We start from the raw sequence: 19,573 nt of genomic DNA on the forward strand, positions 1-19,573 counted from the left end.
GTGCGACTTTCGAGAGTGTTGAGAGCGAGTTAAGATGTTTGGATAGGGAAGTTTATACGGGAAGGGATTCCAGGTTTGGGCAAAGTGTAGAATTTTTGAGGGAGGAGGATATTTTTTACGAAAAGAGTGTCTTTGCTTTGAAAATCTTTTTGTGGGATTATTATTTTGCTTCTTTTTTTCTTGTTCTTTATGGAAATACAAATTTTTGTTGGAAGATGAAATATATTTTTGTATAATATCTTTTAAAAAAAATATAGGGAGAATATTTTTTGTTTGGTGAACAAAGGAAGATTTTTAAGAAGGAAGAAAGAAATTTTTTGAACAAAGGAATACGTTTCTTATAAAAAGGAACAAAAGTTTTTGAAATAGAGATTTTTCTTTTATCAAAACAACTTGTTTAAAAAGAAGGAAGGAAACTCTCTTTTGAGAGAAATAAATCTCTACAAAGTTCAATCATTAATTACATCGTTATTAGTGAGGATCTGTTAAAATAAGCGTTTATTTATTTATTGTTTTTAAAACATTATTTTCAAATCGTTTCGAAACTAACGAGAATTCAAACTTTTCCATCCGTGAATCGGTTTAATTTTATATTCCGTACCGAATCCCCCAAATTTAACGACGTTTCACAGAGTTTAATTTTACAAAATTTCCAACTGTTTGAAAATTCAGGGGAATAGGGACAATTGGTCGATTCATTGAAATGCGCAAGAAGTGTGCCAAATCAATTTTATTCATCGCGTCAAGCACACTCGATTTACCGGAAAGATGTAACGTGCATAGAAAGGCGAATTTAACCGATGTGAAATGTAACTACGAAACTCGTCGAGCTATCACGAAGTCGAATGCTTCTCCTTCCATCAATATTAACACGCGTCTCGCCGGTGCTGGAATCGAATTCCTTCGTAATGACTTGTCCCTGTGAAATAATTTCCCTATCTACAAGGAACAACTACGGGATACAACGCTGTTGGAAACTGCTGGTATATCTTGGTGAATAGAATACATATCTCGCATAATTGCACGATGATACGTTGACGTAGAATTTACTTATTATTTTTTGTAATTTTTCTTAATAATAAGTAAATTCTATGTCAATGTATATACACGCAAAAAATAAATTGCTAGATTTGCTGGATGTATTATTTCGTCCAGAAGAAGTTTATACACGGTTATTGTACAAGAAAGAAATCTAAAATCTTTGCCAGGAATTATTACGTATTATTCTCTTAATTAGAAAGAAATCCATACAATTCCTCAAATGCTCAAATACAACTAATAATAAAACAGTATCAAAGAAAAAAGGGAACACCTCTTAAATTCCTAATTTACCAAAATTCTCAAACTCTCCCCGCTTTTAACAAATAATCTTTCCCAAAGACCACTCTAACCTCAAAGAGATGGAAAATTGCGAGGATCGGACTAAGAAAAAGAGAAAGAGAGAGAGAAAAGAAAAAAAGATCAGACTCGGTGCGAATACAGAAAATGGATAAAGATTCCTTTTTTTTTTTTTTTTTTTTTTGATAGAAAAAAATGCGAATCATACGATGATTTTCCACAGATGCGTGAACCAGACCGTTCTGGATTTGATTGCAGGGCTTGTTTGCGAGGATTACGTTCCGCGAACCGTTGTTCGTCGGCGGACCTGGAAACACAACCGGTCTCGAGCGACTTCCGGTGAGAACCGGATTTAAGGGTTGCGTCCGGCATCTGGAAGCCAACGAACACCGTTATCGCTTCCCTCTCGCGCCACAAGGAGATGCTGCGAACGGTTTCGACGTTGGTGAGTACAATTGATTAAATTGTTTTTTTCCGGATTTGGAAGAAATCGTGGCTGAAATTAACTGTGATAATATTTTTATTAAATTTGAATAAATTTGAGTAAAGGGGAGGAGAGAACTGAATTGTGGTTATTGTTTCTTAATCACCATAATGATTGTGATAGTAAATGTGGAAGAATTTGAAAATAGTTTGAATAAGTTTTAATTGTAGATGTAAGTTTGGGAGTAGAATAAAAACTTGATTATTATTTCTTGTATTTTTTATATTCGATGAGATAAAGGAGAGAATGAATTTTGGAAATTGGTTTAAAATTCTTGAATAAAAAGAAAAGGATAAAAGGATTTTTGTATGAAGTTTTAACAAGCTAAAACTTGTTATTTGGTGTAGTTATACACTTGATGTATCAAGGAAAAGATAAATTTTGGAAAGGATTTCTCATTTTAAAGTGAATGTTAAAAGCAATGCTTGTTCTTTGTTGGAGAGAAACGAATTTACAGCTACAAGGGAAATCCGGGTTCTTCTCTAAAGTTTTGTTTGAAACTTTTATGCAATGAGATTTTATTTTTCTCTTAATTTCTAAGAGTAAAGTAACACACTTCTTTAATTACGTGTTACAAATATGAAAAATGCATGAAAATTTTGATCCAAAAATATCTGGTTTATAAGAAAACGATAAAGTAAACTTCTTTTTTTCCCTCGTGAAACATCAATTCTTCGCACTTCAACTCACAAAAGTATCCATGAATTCCTAACACAAGCAAAACTATCGGTCAAGACGAAACGTCGATTAAACTTTCTCTCGTTTTCTTATCTCGATTCGTCTTGAAACGGCGTGAGATTCCGGTCTATCGGCTGTCAAATCTCTATTGAACCCCTTCAAGGAAGTACGTGTAATCCCCTGAAAATGTAATCTCATAGAAGATAAGTTGTAAGAGCGTTCTAGATTTCCGAGGGGCAGATAAAGGTTCGACCACTCTCCACGTCTCTATCCTCGAACGAGGATAGTGCAGAATGCATCAAAGGATCAAATTCCTCGGGACCGATGCATTTTTTGGTCGTGGACCAGTGGTCCACTGGTTTAGATTCCTTGCAAATCTTGGAACGTGGGGTGTCGTTGAAAAACGAATCAAAGGGAGAGAATTCTTGAGAATGATATCAAAGCAAATCGTTTCGACGACGTTCTCCATCTGTTTTGTGAATACTCTTGCTGTGGAAAATATTCTTTTATGCTCGGATACTTTGTTTCTCGTGTGTCCAGTTGCAAAAACATGGAAGTGGTTGATGAATTTCTTATTGAAAATCTTAATTATTACTTATTCCAAGATTCAAAAGAGAGAATTAAGATTTTCAGTATATAAATTTTTCTCTTTCTTTTTCATATGTTTCCCATAAATTTTTTAACAGGGAAAATAATCGTTTTGATAAGATTTCAAATCGGTATGAAAAGTTATATTAAAATATTTAACGAAGAAAAGTAGAATCGATGCTTTTATCTTTTCTTGGATTCACTTTACTCAAACAATAAGAATCTTTTACTCAAAAGATTCTAACTCAAAAATACATTAAATCTGCTCTCTCTCTCTCTCTCTCTCTCTCTCTCTCTACTATATATATATATATATATATATATATTTACCATATTACATAATTCTTTTATTATTAAAAAAAAGATAAAAATATTTGAAAAATATAAAAAGAAACAATTGGTTTATTGTCCATAAATCACATTTCTCGCGCAAAATTATTTATAAGTTGTTAATAAAATATTAAATCTTTCGTAAAATTTTAACAGAATTCTCTTCGATATTTAATATAATTCTCTCGACACATTGGTCAGGAATCAATGATGCAACGTATAAAATATAAAACGCGACAAGATGAAATTACTTTATCGTATTGATATCGCGGTCATTCGTAATTCGAGGAATTACGAATAATCATAATAATATAATCATAACGATAAAACACCATAATCCATAATTAGGAGCGTTGAAGTTACATTTTGTTTGGATGGAGAGAGCCACACGAAATCGGATGCTCGAATTAACCCCTATATCGGAGAACACACAACAGGTGTCATATGAATTTAGTTAGAAAATCCTGCAACGCACGCCGTATAGGATCCTCTGATTTACTGGAAAATATCTTCTTCTCTCATTCAAGTTCTTTTTTTTCTTTTTTTTTTTTTAAATATCAATAGCAATTGAATTTTTAGAAAATGAAAAAACGTATATACATTTAGACGAATCGTAGATTATAAAAATATTGGAAACGAAACGAGTTGATTAATAAATAATTAAATAAAGATGCGATTAAACGATGCGAATCGATATGAACAATTTCTGATAGTGCAACACAATGTTATTTCGATACTAAATTAGAGATTCGATATTAACGAGTTTTAGGAATACGGGATGGATTCAAAGTTGAGGGTGTTGGTTTTCATTAGACTTGAAATCAACTCTGAATCATATCCCAAAGGTATTAAATTCTACTAAATTCGAATCGATAATATCAAATCTTATTGCAGATCCAATTGTACGTTAAAATACTTCTATATCTCGAAATCAGTGATATTTCTAAAATTCTATATCACTATCCAAAATCAATAAATATCTTTCTCTATAATTCTGTAAAACTTTAGCATAATATAATAGTTCAATAAATATAAATTACTTGAATTGAAGAAATAAATAAGAAGGATCGTATTTCTCAAAGCGTATTTTAAATCAAAATGAAAAATGTATCGATAAAGTGATTTTAAATTATTTGTATTTATAATCTTAAACGAGGCTAATTTGGTTAATCAAACAAGCCTGATTAAACGTTGATTGAACTATTGATTCATGTGCTGCATTTTTATTCATATTTATTCATTCTCTATACCTTTATTATCAATTCTCTATTCATCTGATAAATTAAAATAAATTAGAATACATCTCATTTTTAATTCATTTAAAAAATTCGACTGCTCCAAGTTTAATTCATAAATCACGACAAACACCGAGAAATAAATGATCGAATTTCTTCGTTCCTTGGGGATCATTAATTAACGTAACACCGGAGAGAATCGCAGAGAATTCGTTCGAATGAAATTCCAATGCCAAAAGTGTATTTTCTGTTTCTTAATTAAGTTAACGATGAAGCGAGAGAGAGAGAGAGAAAGAGAGAGAGAGAGAGAGAGAGAGAGAGAGAGAGAATGGTGATGTAAATCGAGAGCTACGCGTTAATTATCAAGTGTTAATCAATTATCCACCGCGGTATCGAGATTCCTTCGACAACGAGGGCCATAAATGACCTGTCACCGCCACTGTTTTTATCACGTGTGATATGAACCTGAATTATACGAGAGTACATCGTCATGAGAGAATAATTAATTGATGATTATCGTATCTATTCTGTTAGAGGCAAAGACTGAATATTTAATTCTATTCTCTTTGCACGCTCTGCCTGGATATACTTGGTTATTTTCGATACAATTTAAATATGTATTTTGTATTAGAATTAGATTTATGTAGAAAATATAATTTGTATCGTTAAGTTAAAAGAATCTCCAATGATTTTATTTTTTTCAATGATTAATGGAATTCGATAAAATTGGTAAAATTGATTTTTTTTTTTAAATAATCAAATGAAATACTTTTGTATTTAGAATCGATGATAATATTAATTTTATACTTGTATATCTTTTTGTCAATCACGTAAAATGACAAATATTATTTTAAATAATTAATCTATCATTAATTTTCGCAATGTTCATGTTAATTAATTTTTGTTATACAATGGTATAATATAATTCAAGATATTTAGATATCTAATAAATATTGGAGAATATATATTTTATAAGAGGAATTGAATTATAGCTCTCTCAATTTCAATTTGTAAATTGATATACTTTGACAATAATTTAGCAAGATTTTGCAATTCATTTTCCTAAAATATACTTATATCATTTATTGAAAGAAAAATAACGATATAAGAAATGATATAAATTTAAATTCTATCGTTCTTTGTTATAATCAATCTCGAAAATACAAATTTTTTAAATCATTTTTATTAAAACAATAAAATCATTATAATAAATTCAGAAAAAAATAATTATTTAATACATTCATCCTTCTCTGCATAATTGAATCTCAACATAACGTACAAAACCTAACATGAATTTCACCGAAGAAAAAAAAGACTTGTTAGAATGAAAGTGAAACGAACGCCATTTAAGATGGAAAATCAGAGAAAAGAGAGTTTGTAAAAATATATAAAAAAAACTCGTCGTCATGGAAACGACCAAAGATCGATAATATAGTAAAAATATAAAATTCCAATACGATGTTTCAATCCCATAAAGGTCTTCTCGCGAAAGAACAAAAATTTCTTTGATGCAAACTTCATTTCCTTGATATGAATTGCCTACATACCGAAATATAATTCAAGCGAAGAAATAATAAAGGGAAACGTGAGTGGATAGATAAGAATGAATGAGTTAGACGATTTTTAGGGATAAGTACGAAGATGAGGAATCGAGATTATTCGGTCGAGAAACGATAGAAATCATGCAAATCGAAGTTTCCCAATTTACGAGGCGTTATTCTCGTTTTCACCCTCTTTCTTCATTCGTTTTTCCTTCTCTCTCTCTCTCTTTTTTCCCCTTCTTGTCTCTACCCTCGAGGAAACTCCTTATGCATTAGTAAGTATAAACGAATGAAGTTCGAAACGTAAATGCAATAAGTTATCGAAGAGAATGGAAAAAACACGCGAATGAAATTTTAAACGGACGAGAGCAGGTAAAAGAAATGAAAAATAAAAAAATAGTTTCCTCAGGAAAAAATGAACTCATCCAATCAATATGAATATCGATAGTATAATGACGCGTTACAATTTCGATAAAATAAAATTAAATATTTCAGTAAAAAAAACATATTAATTAAATAATAATGTACGAATAATAAATAATAAGTAAGCATAGAAAATATGTATGTATTACGCAGCAAATAGCCACATTCATTTCATAGAGATTGGACGAGTCAATGACGTGTCATAATTTCGATGAAATAAAATTAAATATTTCAGTAAAAAAACATATTAATTATATAATAATAAATATGAATAATAAATAATACGAATAATACTAATAATAAATAAAAATAGAAGAAAATATGTACGTATTACGCAGCAAACAGGCCACATTCATTTCATAGAGATTGGACGAGTCCATTTTTCCTCAGGGTCTAATCAATATGAATATCGATAGTACAATGACGCGTTACAATTTCGATAAAATAAAATTAAATATTTCAATAAAAAAACATATTAATTAAATAATAATGTACGAATAATAAATAATAAGTAAGAATAGAAGAAAATATGTACGTATTACGCAGCAAACAAGCCACATTCATTTCATAGAGATTGGACGAGTCCATTTTTCTCCAAGGAAAAATAGACTCGTTCAATTAATATGAATAGCTTTAATATAATGATGCGTCATAATTTCGATGAAATAAAATTAATTTTGTATATTTGTTTTGCAAAAACAACAAATTAATTCAAATCACGACTCAAAGAGTAATGAATTATTACTACGAAATTTTAACGGAATAATGATGACGTCATAATGATCGAAAAAGAAATTCGCGACAATTAATTTCGTTATTATAATCATTAACGAATAATTAAATAAGAAAATTCATAATAATTTATAAAATTTGATAATAAAATATGAATAGAATCACTTACTGCGTAGTAGAATCAGCGAAACTCGTTGATCAGCCAGTCACATCGGAGAGTCACGACACACATCACATCACACACATGTCCTTCCACGATAACTTTTCACAGGAGACTGACTCTACGTCGCCAAAAACCCGCCAAAATTCTCCAACAAGCTCTCTGATTGGCTGACATCGTAAGCTTCGATAATCGAAATCGAGTGGAAAATTAATATATCGCATTATATATTTTAATTATTTTAATTAACAATACGTTAGGAAAATTATTAATATATTTATTTATTAATTTTTAATTTATAAATTATTTATATAACTTTTACATTTATATATCTTTTTGTACTAATTCCTTTACTTATTGATTTATCGATTATCGATTTATCGATTTATTTATTTGTATATTTATTTATTATATATTTCATTTATATATATATATATATAATGAAAAATATAAATAAACTTTATTTATTTTCCGCTTTATTCCTACATTTATTTATTAATATATTTAGTTATACTACCATTTAACCTATTGACTTATTTCTATACCTTTTTTATCTATTTCTTTCCTTCTCTCTCTCTCTATATATATATATCAATTTATTAATTAAATTAATTTTCCACATTAGAATCTTTATTTATTTATTGCTTTTGTCTATTTATTAATTTTATCATATATTTATGTATAGGGTAAAAAAATTTCACTGAAATTTTATCTATAATTTTATTATTGAACGTTGCTAGCAGTGTTATTATTCTGTAGTTGGCATCCTTTTGTTTATCTTCGATACGCTTCAGTTGTTCAATTGCTGTTTTGTAGCCGGACACGTGCACTCACGTATAATCAAAATATTACCATTCAGCTAAATCAGTATATTTCTTATTTATTGTTCATCACTGCATAACTAACCAACATGGACCCAAATTACGAAAGAAACAATAAATAATCAAGTAAAGTATAGTTGAATTGAAAAACCGTAGGTTAAATATCCGGCCGCGAGCAAACATGAAACATAACCCTAATCGTGATGGAGAACAAAACTATTCGTAACAACAAGCTAAAAGGATTAGAAAATTGGTCTTCACGGAAATTTCAAGTACGCGTAACTTTGAAATCCTGTGCTTAGGAAATAATTACAGGTGAATCAATTCTTCTCGCACCAGGAGATGATACGGCGAATCGAGTTACTTGGAGTACAGTACAGCTCAACGCATAATAACTACATCGGTAGATGAAAAACCACTCTTACATATTATCAATTGTGAATCAGCTAAGGATATGTGGGAGAAAATGGAATCTGTTTATGAGCAAAAGTCTAATGCTAGTGTGCACATGCTGTTGCAACAATGGTATAGTTACTAGAAAGAACCAGGAGACGATATAGCCGTCACATCGTAAAAATTGAGAACCTTGTACATCGATTGCAAATTTTGGGTGAGAAATCAAATAATTATCACTAAAATACTCATGAAATATCATAAAATACATTATCTTCGTCACGCAGACATTTCGTTAGCGCGTGGAATCGATCCAATTTAATAAAAGAACTTTCACAAATCTTATTTCAAGGTTCATCATTGAGGAGACAAGGGCAAAAACCGAAGAAAAGACAGAGAATATCGCTTTTACTGCAAATAAGTATCAGCATAAGAAAAATTTTAAGAAAGGTAATTTCAAACCAGGCGTATGTCATTATTGTCACAAACCAGGACATTGGATCAAAGAATGCCGAAATCGAAAAGCGGCAATACCAAACTATACTGGAAGAAAAGGAGAGACACTCTTCGGAGCTATGTCTGTAGAATATAATTTAGAAGTATCCAATGATGCATGGCACTTGGATTCGGGCGCGACTGAGCATATATCGAATCGTCGCGAATGGTTTTCATCATATAGAAAATTCGAAAGACAGTAGAGAATGTTAAGATAGGCAATGAAAAATATATTCAAACAATTAGATCAGGAGATATTGATATCTTTGCTTTTAATGGAAAGAAATGGGTACGAAAATATTTCAGTAATGTTCTTCACATACCAGAATTGAGCTTCAATCTTTTCTCGGCGGGTGCAGCTTTTGATAAGAGATTACAACAATATTCTGATGACAAAATATGTAAATTCATGAAGAATGAAAATATTGCAGTGGGAAAAAGAAGAGGTAAGCTATTCATAATGAAATTTAAAATCATTGCACATGAGCATCAAGTAAATACAGCAGTAATGCAATTCTCTTTTCTCCTGGCACAAGCGAATGGCTCACCAGAATGTGGATCATGTGAAAAAAATTTTAAAATCTGAGAACATCACTTTTAAAGATCAGGAATTTTGCTGTGAAAATTGCATTTTAAGAAAAATGCACACAGATTACCGTTCCCGAAAAGCAATACAAAATCCGAACGTATCGAAGAACTCATCCATGCAGATCTCTCAAGTCTAATGTAAGAAAATTCACTTGGAGGTGCTAGATACTTCTTAATGATGAAAGATGACTACAGTCATTGGAGAAGTTTATATTTTATCAAAAACAAATCAGAGACACCATGATGTCTAGAAGATTTCTTTAAGAAAACCGATAAACATTTAGAAAAAGAAATAAAATTTTTCAGGTCAGATAACGGTCTTGAATTTGCTAATAGAGAAATTGAAGAATTAACACATCGACATGGTATTACGTATTAGAAAACGGTACAATTTATTCCGGAACAGAATGGTTCCGAAGGAGTTTCTTCTGCAACATATAACATCGGAGGAGCAGCAAGCAGACCTACTAATAAAACCTTCGAGAAGAACAGTATTTGAGATACAAAGAAATCGATTAAATGTCAAGAGTATCGAAGATATGGCAGGTATACAAAATTATGACACTCAAACATAACAAACGTACATACATTAAACAAATTTCAGTTCACTTTAAGTGGGAGTATTATAGGTATAAAGTTCACTGAAATTTTATCTATAATTTTATTATTGAACATTGCTAGCAGTGTTACTATTCTGTAGTTGGCATCCTTTTGTTTATCTTTGATACATGATCTTCAGTTGTTCAGTTGCTGTTCTGTAGCCCGACACGTGCACTCACGTATAACCAAAATATATCCATTCAGCTAAATCAATATATTTCTTATTTATTGTTCACCACTGCATAACCAACCAACAATTTATTTATCTATTGATCTATTTGATTTATTTGATATATATTTATTTCACCTTTTTCATAAACATTCTACCTTTGTTCTCTCATCAATTTATCAATATAGCTATTCTGAAATTTCTGATACACCGATCTGTATGTGATTCTATTTCGATTTATTTATCCGAACAAGAAACTGGAATCTGAATGGAGAATGGTTCATCAGTTATATATGGTATGGTTTGTTTTGTTTCGTTTTTAATTTGGAAATGATTAAACGAAAGGGTAACAGATAGAAAAATTTGAGTAAAATTAAAGTTGCAATATCTGTGATATGATTTTGTACAAAAAAAGATAAAAAAATTCTAGGATCGTATCCATTTTCAATAGATATCTATCTATTAATTTGATATGGCTTTGCACAGAAAGATTGAAAAATTTTAGAAACATATCCATTTTCAATAGATATATATCTATCGATTTAGAATATATCTGATTTATATAAAAGAAAAAAAATTTCAGTTATTCAAATAAATATTTGAAAAATTTTGTTCTTTGGTTGGTGTATCGATAAAAAGTTAGTATCTAATATTAGAGTATAAAATCTAATAAAAAAAAAAATTTCAATCATTTTTGAAAAAACATATAAATGTATAATAGTGAATTGATAGAGAAATTTGTTTCTTTCTTTTTTTTTCTTTTTTTTTTTTAATATTAGTTTTTACATCGAACGATTAAAAAATAGAAAGGAAAAAATTCACGAAAGGAAATTTTCATCAAAGGACTTTTTTTAACGTTACGATAACAATTCAATACGGAAAAACGAAATGCTCAAAATATTTTTAAAGGACAAACGAAAATTCGACATTATTAAAAGCGAGATATTTTTTCGGGAAAAATAACTCTCTCTTCCGAAAAACGTTCCCTTCATTATGACGACCACTTTTTCCTTGTAGTACCGTTACGTATTCATCGAGGCAACTCGTTTCTTTGACAAAGAAATTTCCCTCTTCACTGCAATTTTTCCAATGTATACCTTTTACCGTTTTCATGGTATCGCATCATTGATCTCGAGTCACCGAGTTTGAGAAGTTCCTCTGAACAATTCCTCTTTCCCCCTCCCCCTTTTCTTCAGGAAATCCTCGACGTGAAAGTTTCTAGACGTTATTAAGCAAAGTTGTAACCGAGATAAAAAAAAATTCTTTCTCGAGAGAGAGAGAGAGAAAAGGAAAGTAACTCAAATCTTCGTAGATACCCGACTAGATGACTGAATAGAAGGAAATTCGTGATAGTATAAATCTAATTTGAGACATAACAAAGAAGGGAATGAATGAACGAACTGAAAGCTAAGATGAAAATAAGCACATCGCATTAACGAACATGAAAATTCTTTGACAATCTTCATACGTGATCTTTATACTGTCGAATCAATAATGAATCGTGTATCTTTATTTCAATACTTTTCTCAAAATTTTTAACAAAAATATAAATAATTGTGCCTACTTTTTGTATTCTCAAGTTAATTTAATATTCACATACTACATTTATTGAAGAAAAATAAAACAATCAATAGCGTGTAACAAACAGAGAAAAAAAAAATAGAATCGGAACGAAATTTTCCTCCACACCGTTTCCTCGTTTCCGTTATCGATAGTCGCGAATACCATGCATTCACCATCGAAGAACAAGAGAGAAAACTCGTCGAGGAAGTTGTCAGTTCCCGTTATTAAGCGGAATCGGGAAGAACAAAAGGGAAACGAGGAGAAAGAGTAAAGTCTATCGAAGAATTCTCGGTCGATCTCGATTTAAACCAGATTCACGAGGGATCCGCGTGAGTTGACGACTCTGTATAAAGAATGGAGCAGGAAGTAGCTTTCGAAAGACGGTTCGAGGACCCGCGGTTCTCTCTCTCTCTCTCGTTCGGTTCATATCGATCCCGCCATCTTAAGGTGGAACGAATTGAAGAGGAGACGACTTTAAGGCAAACCAGAAACACAAGTTTAATTTCTGGAAAATCGAGATTATTTCGAGAAACGCGTATAAATGGAATATACACCGGCCAATTTTAACTTGTTGCAGATCACGTGGATTTAGAAAATTTTCAATTTCGAAAAAGATCGTCCCTCGTGACGATTTTGTAATTTCGATATATCGTGTCGAGAATAAAGTATATCCAAGTTTACAATTGCCAATAAAATTCCTCCTCAATTATTCTCTGCTTCGAATTTCAACAAACAAAGATCCTATATTTGCGTTCGCCTCCATAAAATATTCCATGCTCCCATATTCGTGCTATTACTTATTCATGTCTAAATTGCGTCACTCGACTCGAGGGAACAGAGAAGCGCAACAAACGCAACGTGCACGATTAATACACCACGTCGATATTTCTTCTCCGGTCGAGAAATCGACAAGCGTAGTGGCATCGATTTTTCAAAAGTCTTCGCGACTCCCAATCCCAAGTCTCCCGATAGGAGAAAAAAAAAAAAAACGAAAGAGAAGGAGAACAGGGGAGGAAAGGAAAAAAGGACGGAAAAGAAAAGCGCCTTTCATTCGTCTGAAATTTCCGATAGAGTGGAGCGAGCGCGGCGGAAGATAATTTCGCAGACATCTCACCGGTTTCCGGTTCCTCACCGGCGTCGATACGCGCGGAACGAGGAGAGCAGAAAAGGAGAGCCTCCGTATTTTCGTCAAATATTTACACCGACGATACTGTCGACGTGTACACGAAGCCAAAGACCAGAACCGCCAACCCCCCTCCCCCGATATTTTTCGATCGCGCGTAATAATGCAGGGAGGCCGAGGCCGCATCCACGTCGATTTTATCGAAAGATTTCTCGCTGTACGTGATTCCACGTTCGTCGTATCATCCACGTTGACAGATCGCTGATCGCGTGCTCCATTGATCCGTCTGATTTATTGTCGTTTCAGAGGAATGCACGGCGGACAGATGCAGCAAGGTACCCTGTTCCCATGGCGGGAAATGCTTGACTACCGGAGGCGACACGGCTGTATGTCTCTGCCCCCTCGGATACACCGGCGACCTATGCGAGACCAGGGTCGATTTGCAGGTAAACATTGATGGAAAATGTTGAATGATGTGTCGAAGGATATGGAATATTTTATCTTGAGATAGATATGTAAATATAAAATAATGTATAAAGAAATTTACACAAACAAATTTGTAGCATTAACGAAAGCTCGAGATTAACGTTGATAACGGGTTAATATATTGAACGAACTTTTAGAAAGTAATCGATAGATTCGTACAAAGATATCAAGATTCTCAATTTAAATTGCCCATATATTTCGCACGGTACATCCTCGATAATTAAGGACAAAAGTAATTAGAAACCTAATGAGCTTTGTCGTAAAATTATCGAATAAATTACCCACTTGCGAAACTAGGTTATCCATTATTTAAAATTGCTTCCATTCCTTATCAAAATATTCGTAAAATCAATATTCCAATTTTTCTCGTGCTATGCATAAAAGTAATCGTATATTATACGAATGAATATCAGTTTCTACGTGAAACATTTTTACTTCTTTTCAATATTACAAATAAATATCTGATTTCCTCACCGTAACAAAAAAATTGTATACTATCCACAATGTTGAAATTAGAAATTTTCTCTTATCTAAATTTCCTTTATTAATAATGAAAATATCTTTAATATATATGGCTTTCCAAAAGAAGAAAAGTTTCGATACAAAAGATCGAGTAACTTCTTGGATTCGCAATTCATCTTTGACATGAAAATTCCCACAATTTATTGATTTAAATTAAATAATCAATCCACCTTCTTCGAATATCATTTCATCAAAATTTTTCCAATTTTTCAAATCGACTTGTCTTCTCTCGGTTTCAGAATATCGAGAAAAAAAAAAAAGAAAAAAAAGGAAATCGAATCCGAAAATTGTTTAACCATGGAAATTACCATTTTTCAAGAACGCCAGTAACAGTATCGCGGAGATATCAAACGCGGTAGCATTGAGTGAAATTACAGTGTCGTAAATTTCAATGGTAACTCGTTTCCCTTCTCGTATGTCGAAGCCACGAACGATTAACTGTTACGGGCCGCGATTTCAAATACGGCTGAAACGCTACCGATTAATTAAATCTTGACCAGGCTCACGCTCCCGTGCCCCGTAAACTTTGCATTTAATCCTTTATCGTGGCGCGAACCTGCGGTCACGTCGCCCGCGTGCTTTTGAAGTAACAGCCGATAACCTCTCTCTCAAAAAATTCCATTGAAACGCGTTTGGAATAAAAGGGAAATGGTAATCGAGATCCGCGTTTGACTTTCCTACGCTATTTTGTTTATCCTGATTATTCAACGGCCGAATCGTTCCTTTACCTCGTCACAATTAATATAATTTTTTTTTTTAATTCTTTTATGAAGTTGATTATAAAGTAAAATTATGAAGACTGTAAATTTAAAAAAAAAAAATGTGATTTGAACAATGGACCAACAACAGAAGAGATAATTATACTCGTTTGTATTATTTATTGTGAGAGTTCATTACGAGAAGAAGTATCCTGTACGTTCGATAATTTATATAATATTCCTATCTATTAATAACGTATATCGGATTGGTAAGATTCTTAATCCCGTTATTTCACAAATTATATAATAATCACGATAAGAAAAAGAAGTAAGGCACGTTAAATATCTTGAAAAAAATATCATATATGCGATAATGAAAGAGGGTTTAATCCCATCGGGATATATTCCTAAGTAACGATCAATGAAAATCTCTCTTGGAGAGATCGTCTCTAAAATACGAGGAACGATTATGTAAAACCGTGAAAGAGACCGTGGAAATCGCGTTGGTATCGGCCTCGATAGTAAATCGTGTGCAAAGTATCACGGTTAATTACATCTTGCGCGGAATACCAAGGCTTGGAACAGCCTGCTGCTCGATTTCAAGCGGATTAAAATCGAAACGACGAGATCCAGGATATTTTCTATCGAATTAAACGGAAACGCGTTCTTTTTTTTTTTTCTTCTTTTCTTTTCTTTTTTTTCCTCGTTGGAATCGAAATTTTCGACAGAAATTTGCCTCCCTCGTTTCCTCTTTTTTTTTCCCCTCCCTCCGTTTTTTTCCACCCCTTGTTCCTTTATGGTCGCCGTTTCCACGCTGAAAAGTTGGAAAGGGAACCGAGAATAATACCGATCAATTTGTCCTCTCGTCCGCAGACTGCCACTTTGCGTGTGCACACACGTGTGCATCGAAATACACGTAGGATTATACGTATCACGAGCCAGTTATATACGTATCCACGTGTATCGATTATAACAATGGCGGAAGCATTAAAGCGGGTCCGTAAACGCGTCGAGTTGCATCTGATAAAATTACTATCGGGTTGTCGGTTGCTATTACTTCCGAAACACTTGAGCAGTAATTTTAGCATCAACAGATGGATCCACGGATAAAATTGGATATTAGTTTCATTTAGTTTTATTCGTATTCTATTTATTGAGAATTTATTATTTTTTATCGTCGTTTCTTTGATGATTGAGGAAGATTTTAACAGAGTTTTAAAATGAAAAGGTTTACGAACAACAAAGTTGATTTATTAAATCTAAAGATATTAAAGTTGAAATATTAATTTCACAGTAGAGGAAATTTTAAAAATTAATCATTCGTTTAAACTGATTTGTTCTCATAGTTTTTTATCTCATAGTGGCTGTCTGATCATAATGAACGCTACTGTGGTCGATTTATTCTATTTATACATGAGTAGAATATATGAGTATATTTTAATAGTTTATCGTGATTAATCATCGATTGAACGAAAATTTAATAATTGTTTAATAATTTATCCAGTGTCAAGAATATTTTCTTAGAAGTTTCATCTTTAATTCTTCTTATTTTATCCCATATTTTTTCGTTGTTTCACTCGCCATTCTCTATCATAAATCATAAAAATTTCGCTTATCTCCATCTTTATACTCATTTTAGTGTTCCTTCTTCAACGAGCATCGTGAAAGATAAGGAAATTTCCGGTTTTGACAACGTAGTTGCTTGGATAGAGGAAAACAGAATCCCCTATTTTTGCAAAATAGCGAAATAAACTGCAAACATATATCAATCGTAAAATGTCAAGTATAAAATATCATGGATAATTTTCTATAAATTATAATTTTCTCAGATTTGATTAATCAATATTATCCATTAAACTTTGTTACTTGTAATCAATCAATTATTAAACAACATGCAATTCGTTATAATTGAATGTTAACTAAATTACAAATGCATTGAACGTTAACAAAGTGTGTAATGGACGTATTCATTTATACAACTTCATTTATCATAATCACAATATTCGTACGTTTCTTTCATAAAAGTTCTATTAAGCTTGGAAAAAAATATATTCACTCAAAAACATAACAAACATTTTATAAAATAAATTCTCTTTCTCCATTAATTATATTTTTAACTTTTAAATAATATTAAGCAATATTATTTCATCATAAACAACAATCCACGCAACCCCACATTTCATATACTTTCATATACTTTTTTACACGAATTCTCATATTCCGCCATATTCCTCTATAATCCCTCCACCATTCATTCTCACAATTAACCCGCGTAAAGGAAAAAATCTGGGAGAAAAAAATTCATCCTCCCCTTCCCACAACCATGTTATACCCCTGGCAAGCGAATTTTTCTTTTTATCGACGTCTCCACCCCTCCAAGAAGAAGGTAAATTTCACGGGAGTCCGTGAACATCTCGCGTTCCCTGATCTCGTTATGGCGGCGTGTTCACGTATGTTCCATTTCTTCGAGTCCGTGGCAAGGCGTGGGAGGCGCGCCAATGGGATTTATGCGGGTGTAACGACCGTGCAACGTTTAATTTACCGTATCCTACACGGTGAACTTTCTTCCTGTTCGGTAACCACGTCATTTCGAAAATTGACAAGGAGAGATAACGGGAAAAATAAGGATTGGGGGGCCCGGACCGATGGGAAATAACATCGTCGGCTGACTTTTTCTCGTCCATCGAACGATTTACACGTCGTTTTTCCTCGCCTCACGGTTTTCACGATAGAGAAAACGATGAAGGTTAATCGGCCAAGGTGGTGAACGAAAACGTTTCTCGAAAATTTTCTTTGGAAAGGAAGATTAATATCGTTGAATGATTTTTATGCGGCGGAAAAATTTATATGGGTTCGAGATTCTTTGAGAAATTGTTTGATAATGGATTTCTTTTGAAATGTCGAAGAAATCTTTTTTTTTCCCTTTTTTTGGTTGGATAAATATTTATTATTCAAAAGCACTGTGTTAATTTACGTGAAAAAATATATTCGGTGAATTTAAAAATTTAAAAATCTTGCGAAATTATAATTATTCATGAAATTAAATTGCTTCTGGCGTTGTTGAGTAATAAATATATTTAACTTGAAATTAATTTTGATCATTTTTAAATTTTATTCCATTTTGTAATGTATGACAGTGTATTTAAAAAGATTATTCTTGGATAAATGAATCATTAAATTTAAAATAGTGGCAACTCGTGCTCAAATAACGTGCCAACTCGATTTTCTTTGCTAACAAGTTAACGAAATTACCTGTTGCAGTCTGTTCATAGTCAATTAACTGTTACTTAATCTTCATCTCCATTTAAGTCTATCTTGCCCTTTATCTCTTCCTCTACATTCTTCTCATTATAACACGTAAATATACATCACATATATTTATCTTCACAAGTTATGTGACACTTGTTACTTTTTAAAATAGATAAATTTCTAAATTCACAAACTTCTTTCGTTTTATCGTTAAACTTTCATTGATTATTGATTAAGGCAAATAATAATTCATGGCACATTATCACATTAAGCTCAATTAAATGAAAGATGATCAAGATTTTCAAAAGATGATCGTATCGTTTAATTTTTTTTAGCACGATACACATTATGCTTGTAACGTTAATTTCTAAATTTCCTAAATGTTCACAGATTTACGATATCATCGTAAATCGTATCATTAAAATTAAAAAATTAAAACACCCGTAGACAAACGAAGCTTAATAAACAAAGAGCGAAACGGTCGAGCGGTCGTTTTCTTAACCATTTACACCCCTTTTTCCCTTCCATTTACAAGAAAAACAACGATTCTCTCTGAAAGGATCAGATTCTTGGGGAAAGAATCTCCTTAGGGTTGAAAGTCCGTGAAATAACCGTTGCGAATGAATTGTCTGATTACAGGTACCTTCGTTCAATGGATCCTCTTATCTGCGTTACCCTGGATTGGCCGACACGTCGCTATCCTGGCTGGAATTGGCTGTCACGTTGAAACCAACTGTCGCAGATGGAGTTATACTTTACAATGGCCATCATAGCGACGCCACCGGCGATTTCATAGCGTTGTACCTGTCGTCCGGCCATGTTCAGTTTACCTTTGACCTGGGAACAGGGCCAGCCAGTTTGAGGTGAGCACTCCGGAGAGTGAAATCTTACTCCAACGCACGTGCACGTACGAACCGTAATTCGAATCCGAATTTCATTTACTTCATCCGAGTGAAATTTTAACGAAAATTTAAGTTAATAGAATTAATTGAACCTTCCGATCGAATTAATTGAATTAATTCGTATGTAAACTTGATTTCTTATAATATATATATATATATATATATTGGCGAGGGAGATTGTTGGTGGATTAATTTTTTTAAAATTATTATTATTATGCGGATGGAATTGTTGGTGGAGCTTTTGGTTAAAACAATCTGTCACGAAACCAATGAATAATAAAACCAGACGATTAAACTGTTGCGTTTCAACCTGAAAACAAAAAAATGCAACAGTTGTGTACGGGCTTTGTGATACATTGAAGCAATTAATAAAAACACAATACACGCGTCAATAAAAATGTTAACGGGGAAATATCCACGTGACGTTCAATAAAAAGAATCAGATCTTTATACGT

At 32.3% G+C, this 19,573-nt stretch overlaps 1 protein-coding gene and 2 long non-coding RNA genes across 4 annotated transcripts in view; 2 read left to right on the top strand and 1 right to left on the bottom strand.

Annotated features, from left to right (window-relative positions):
* LOC147658191 (uncharacterized) overlaps window positions 1-7,664 on the bottom strand; it is a 47,117-nt gene extending 39,453 nt beyond the window's left edge. Inside the window, exon 1 of the long non-coding RNA XR_015290938.1 lies at window positions 7,519-7,664. This is a non-coding gene — a long non-coding RNA (uncharacterized LOC147658191). The remainder of the gene's footprint in view (window positions 1-7,518) is intronic.
* Window positions 1-19,573, top strand: part of LOC100869438 (EGF like, fibronectin type III and laminin G domains protein pikachurin) — a 178,255-nt gene that overhangs the window by 149,762 nt on the left and 8,920 nt on the right. For both annotated transcript variants that reach the window (XM_012490752.3, XM_003696280.4), the window contains exons 8-10: window positions 1,597-1,783; window positions 13,568-13,707; window positions 18,856-19,079. In XM_012490752.3, coding sequence (XP_012346206.1) covers window positions 1,597-1,783; window positions 13,568-13,707; window positions 18,856-19,079 — 551 coding nt within the window. The remainder of the gene's footprint in view (window positions 1-1,596; window positions 1,784-13,567; window positions 13,708-18,855; window positions 19,080-19,573) is intronic.
* LOC147658192 (uncharacterized) lies at window positions 8,292-9,990 on the top strand. Its single transcript, XR_015290939.1, has 3 exons — window positions 8,292-8,940; window positions 9,076-9,664; window positions 9,755-9,990. It is a non-coding gene; the product is annotated as an uncharacterized LOC147658192 (long non-coding RNA).

Source organism: Apis florea, unplaced genomic scaffold (genome assembly GCF_048593485.1).
Source record: "Apis florea isolate Af1SG1 unplaced genomic scaffold, ASM4859348v1 contig_2350_pilon, whole genome shotgun sequence".
Lineage (NCBI taxonomy): Eukaryota > Metazoa > Arthropoda > Insecta > Hymenoptera > Apidae > Apis > Apis florea.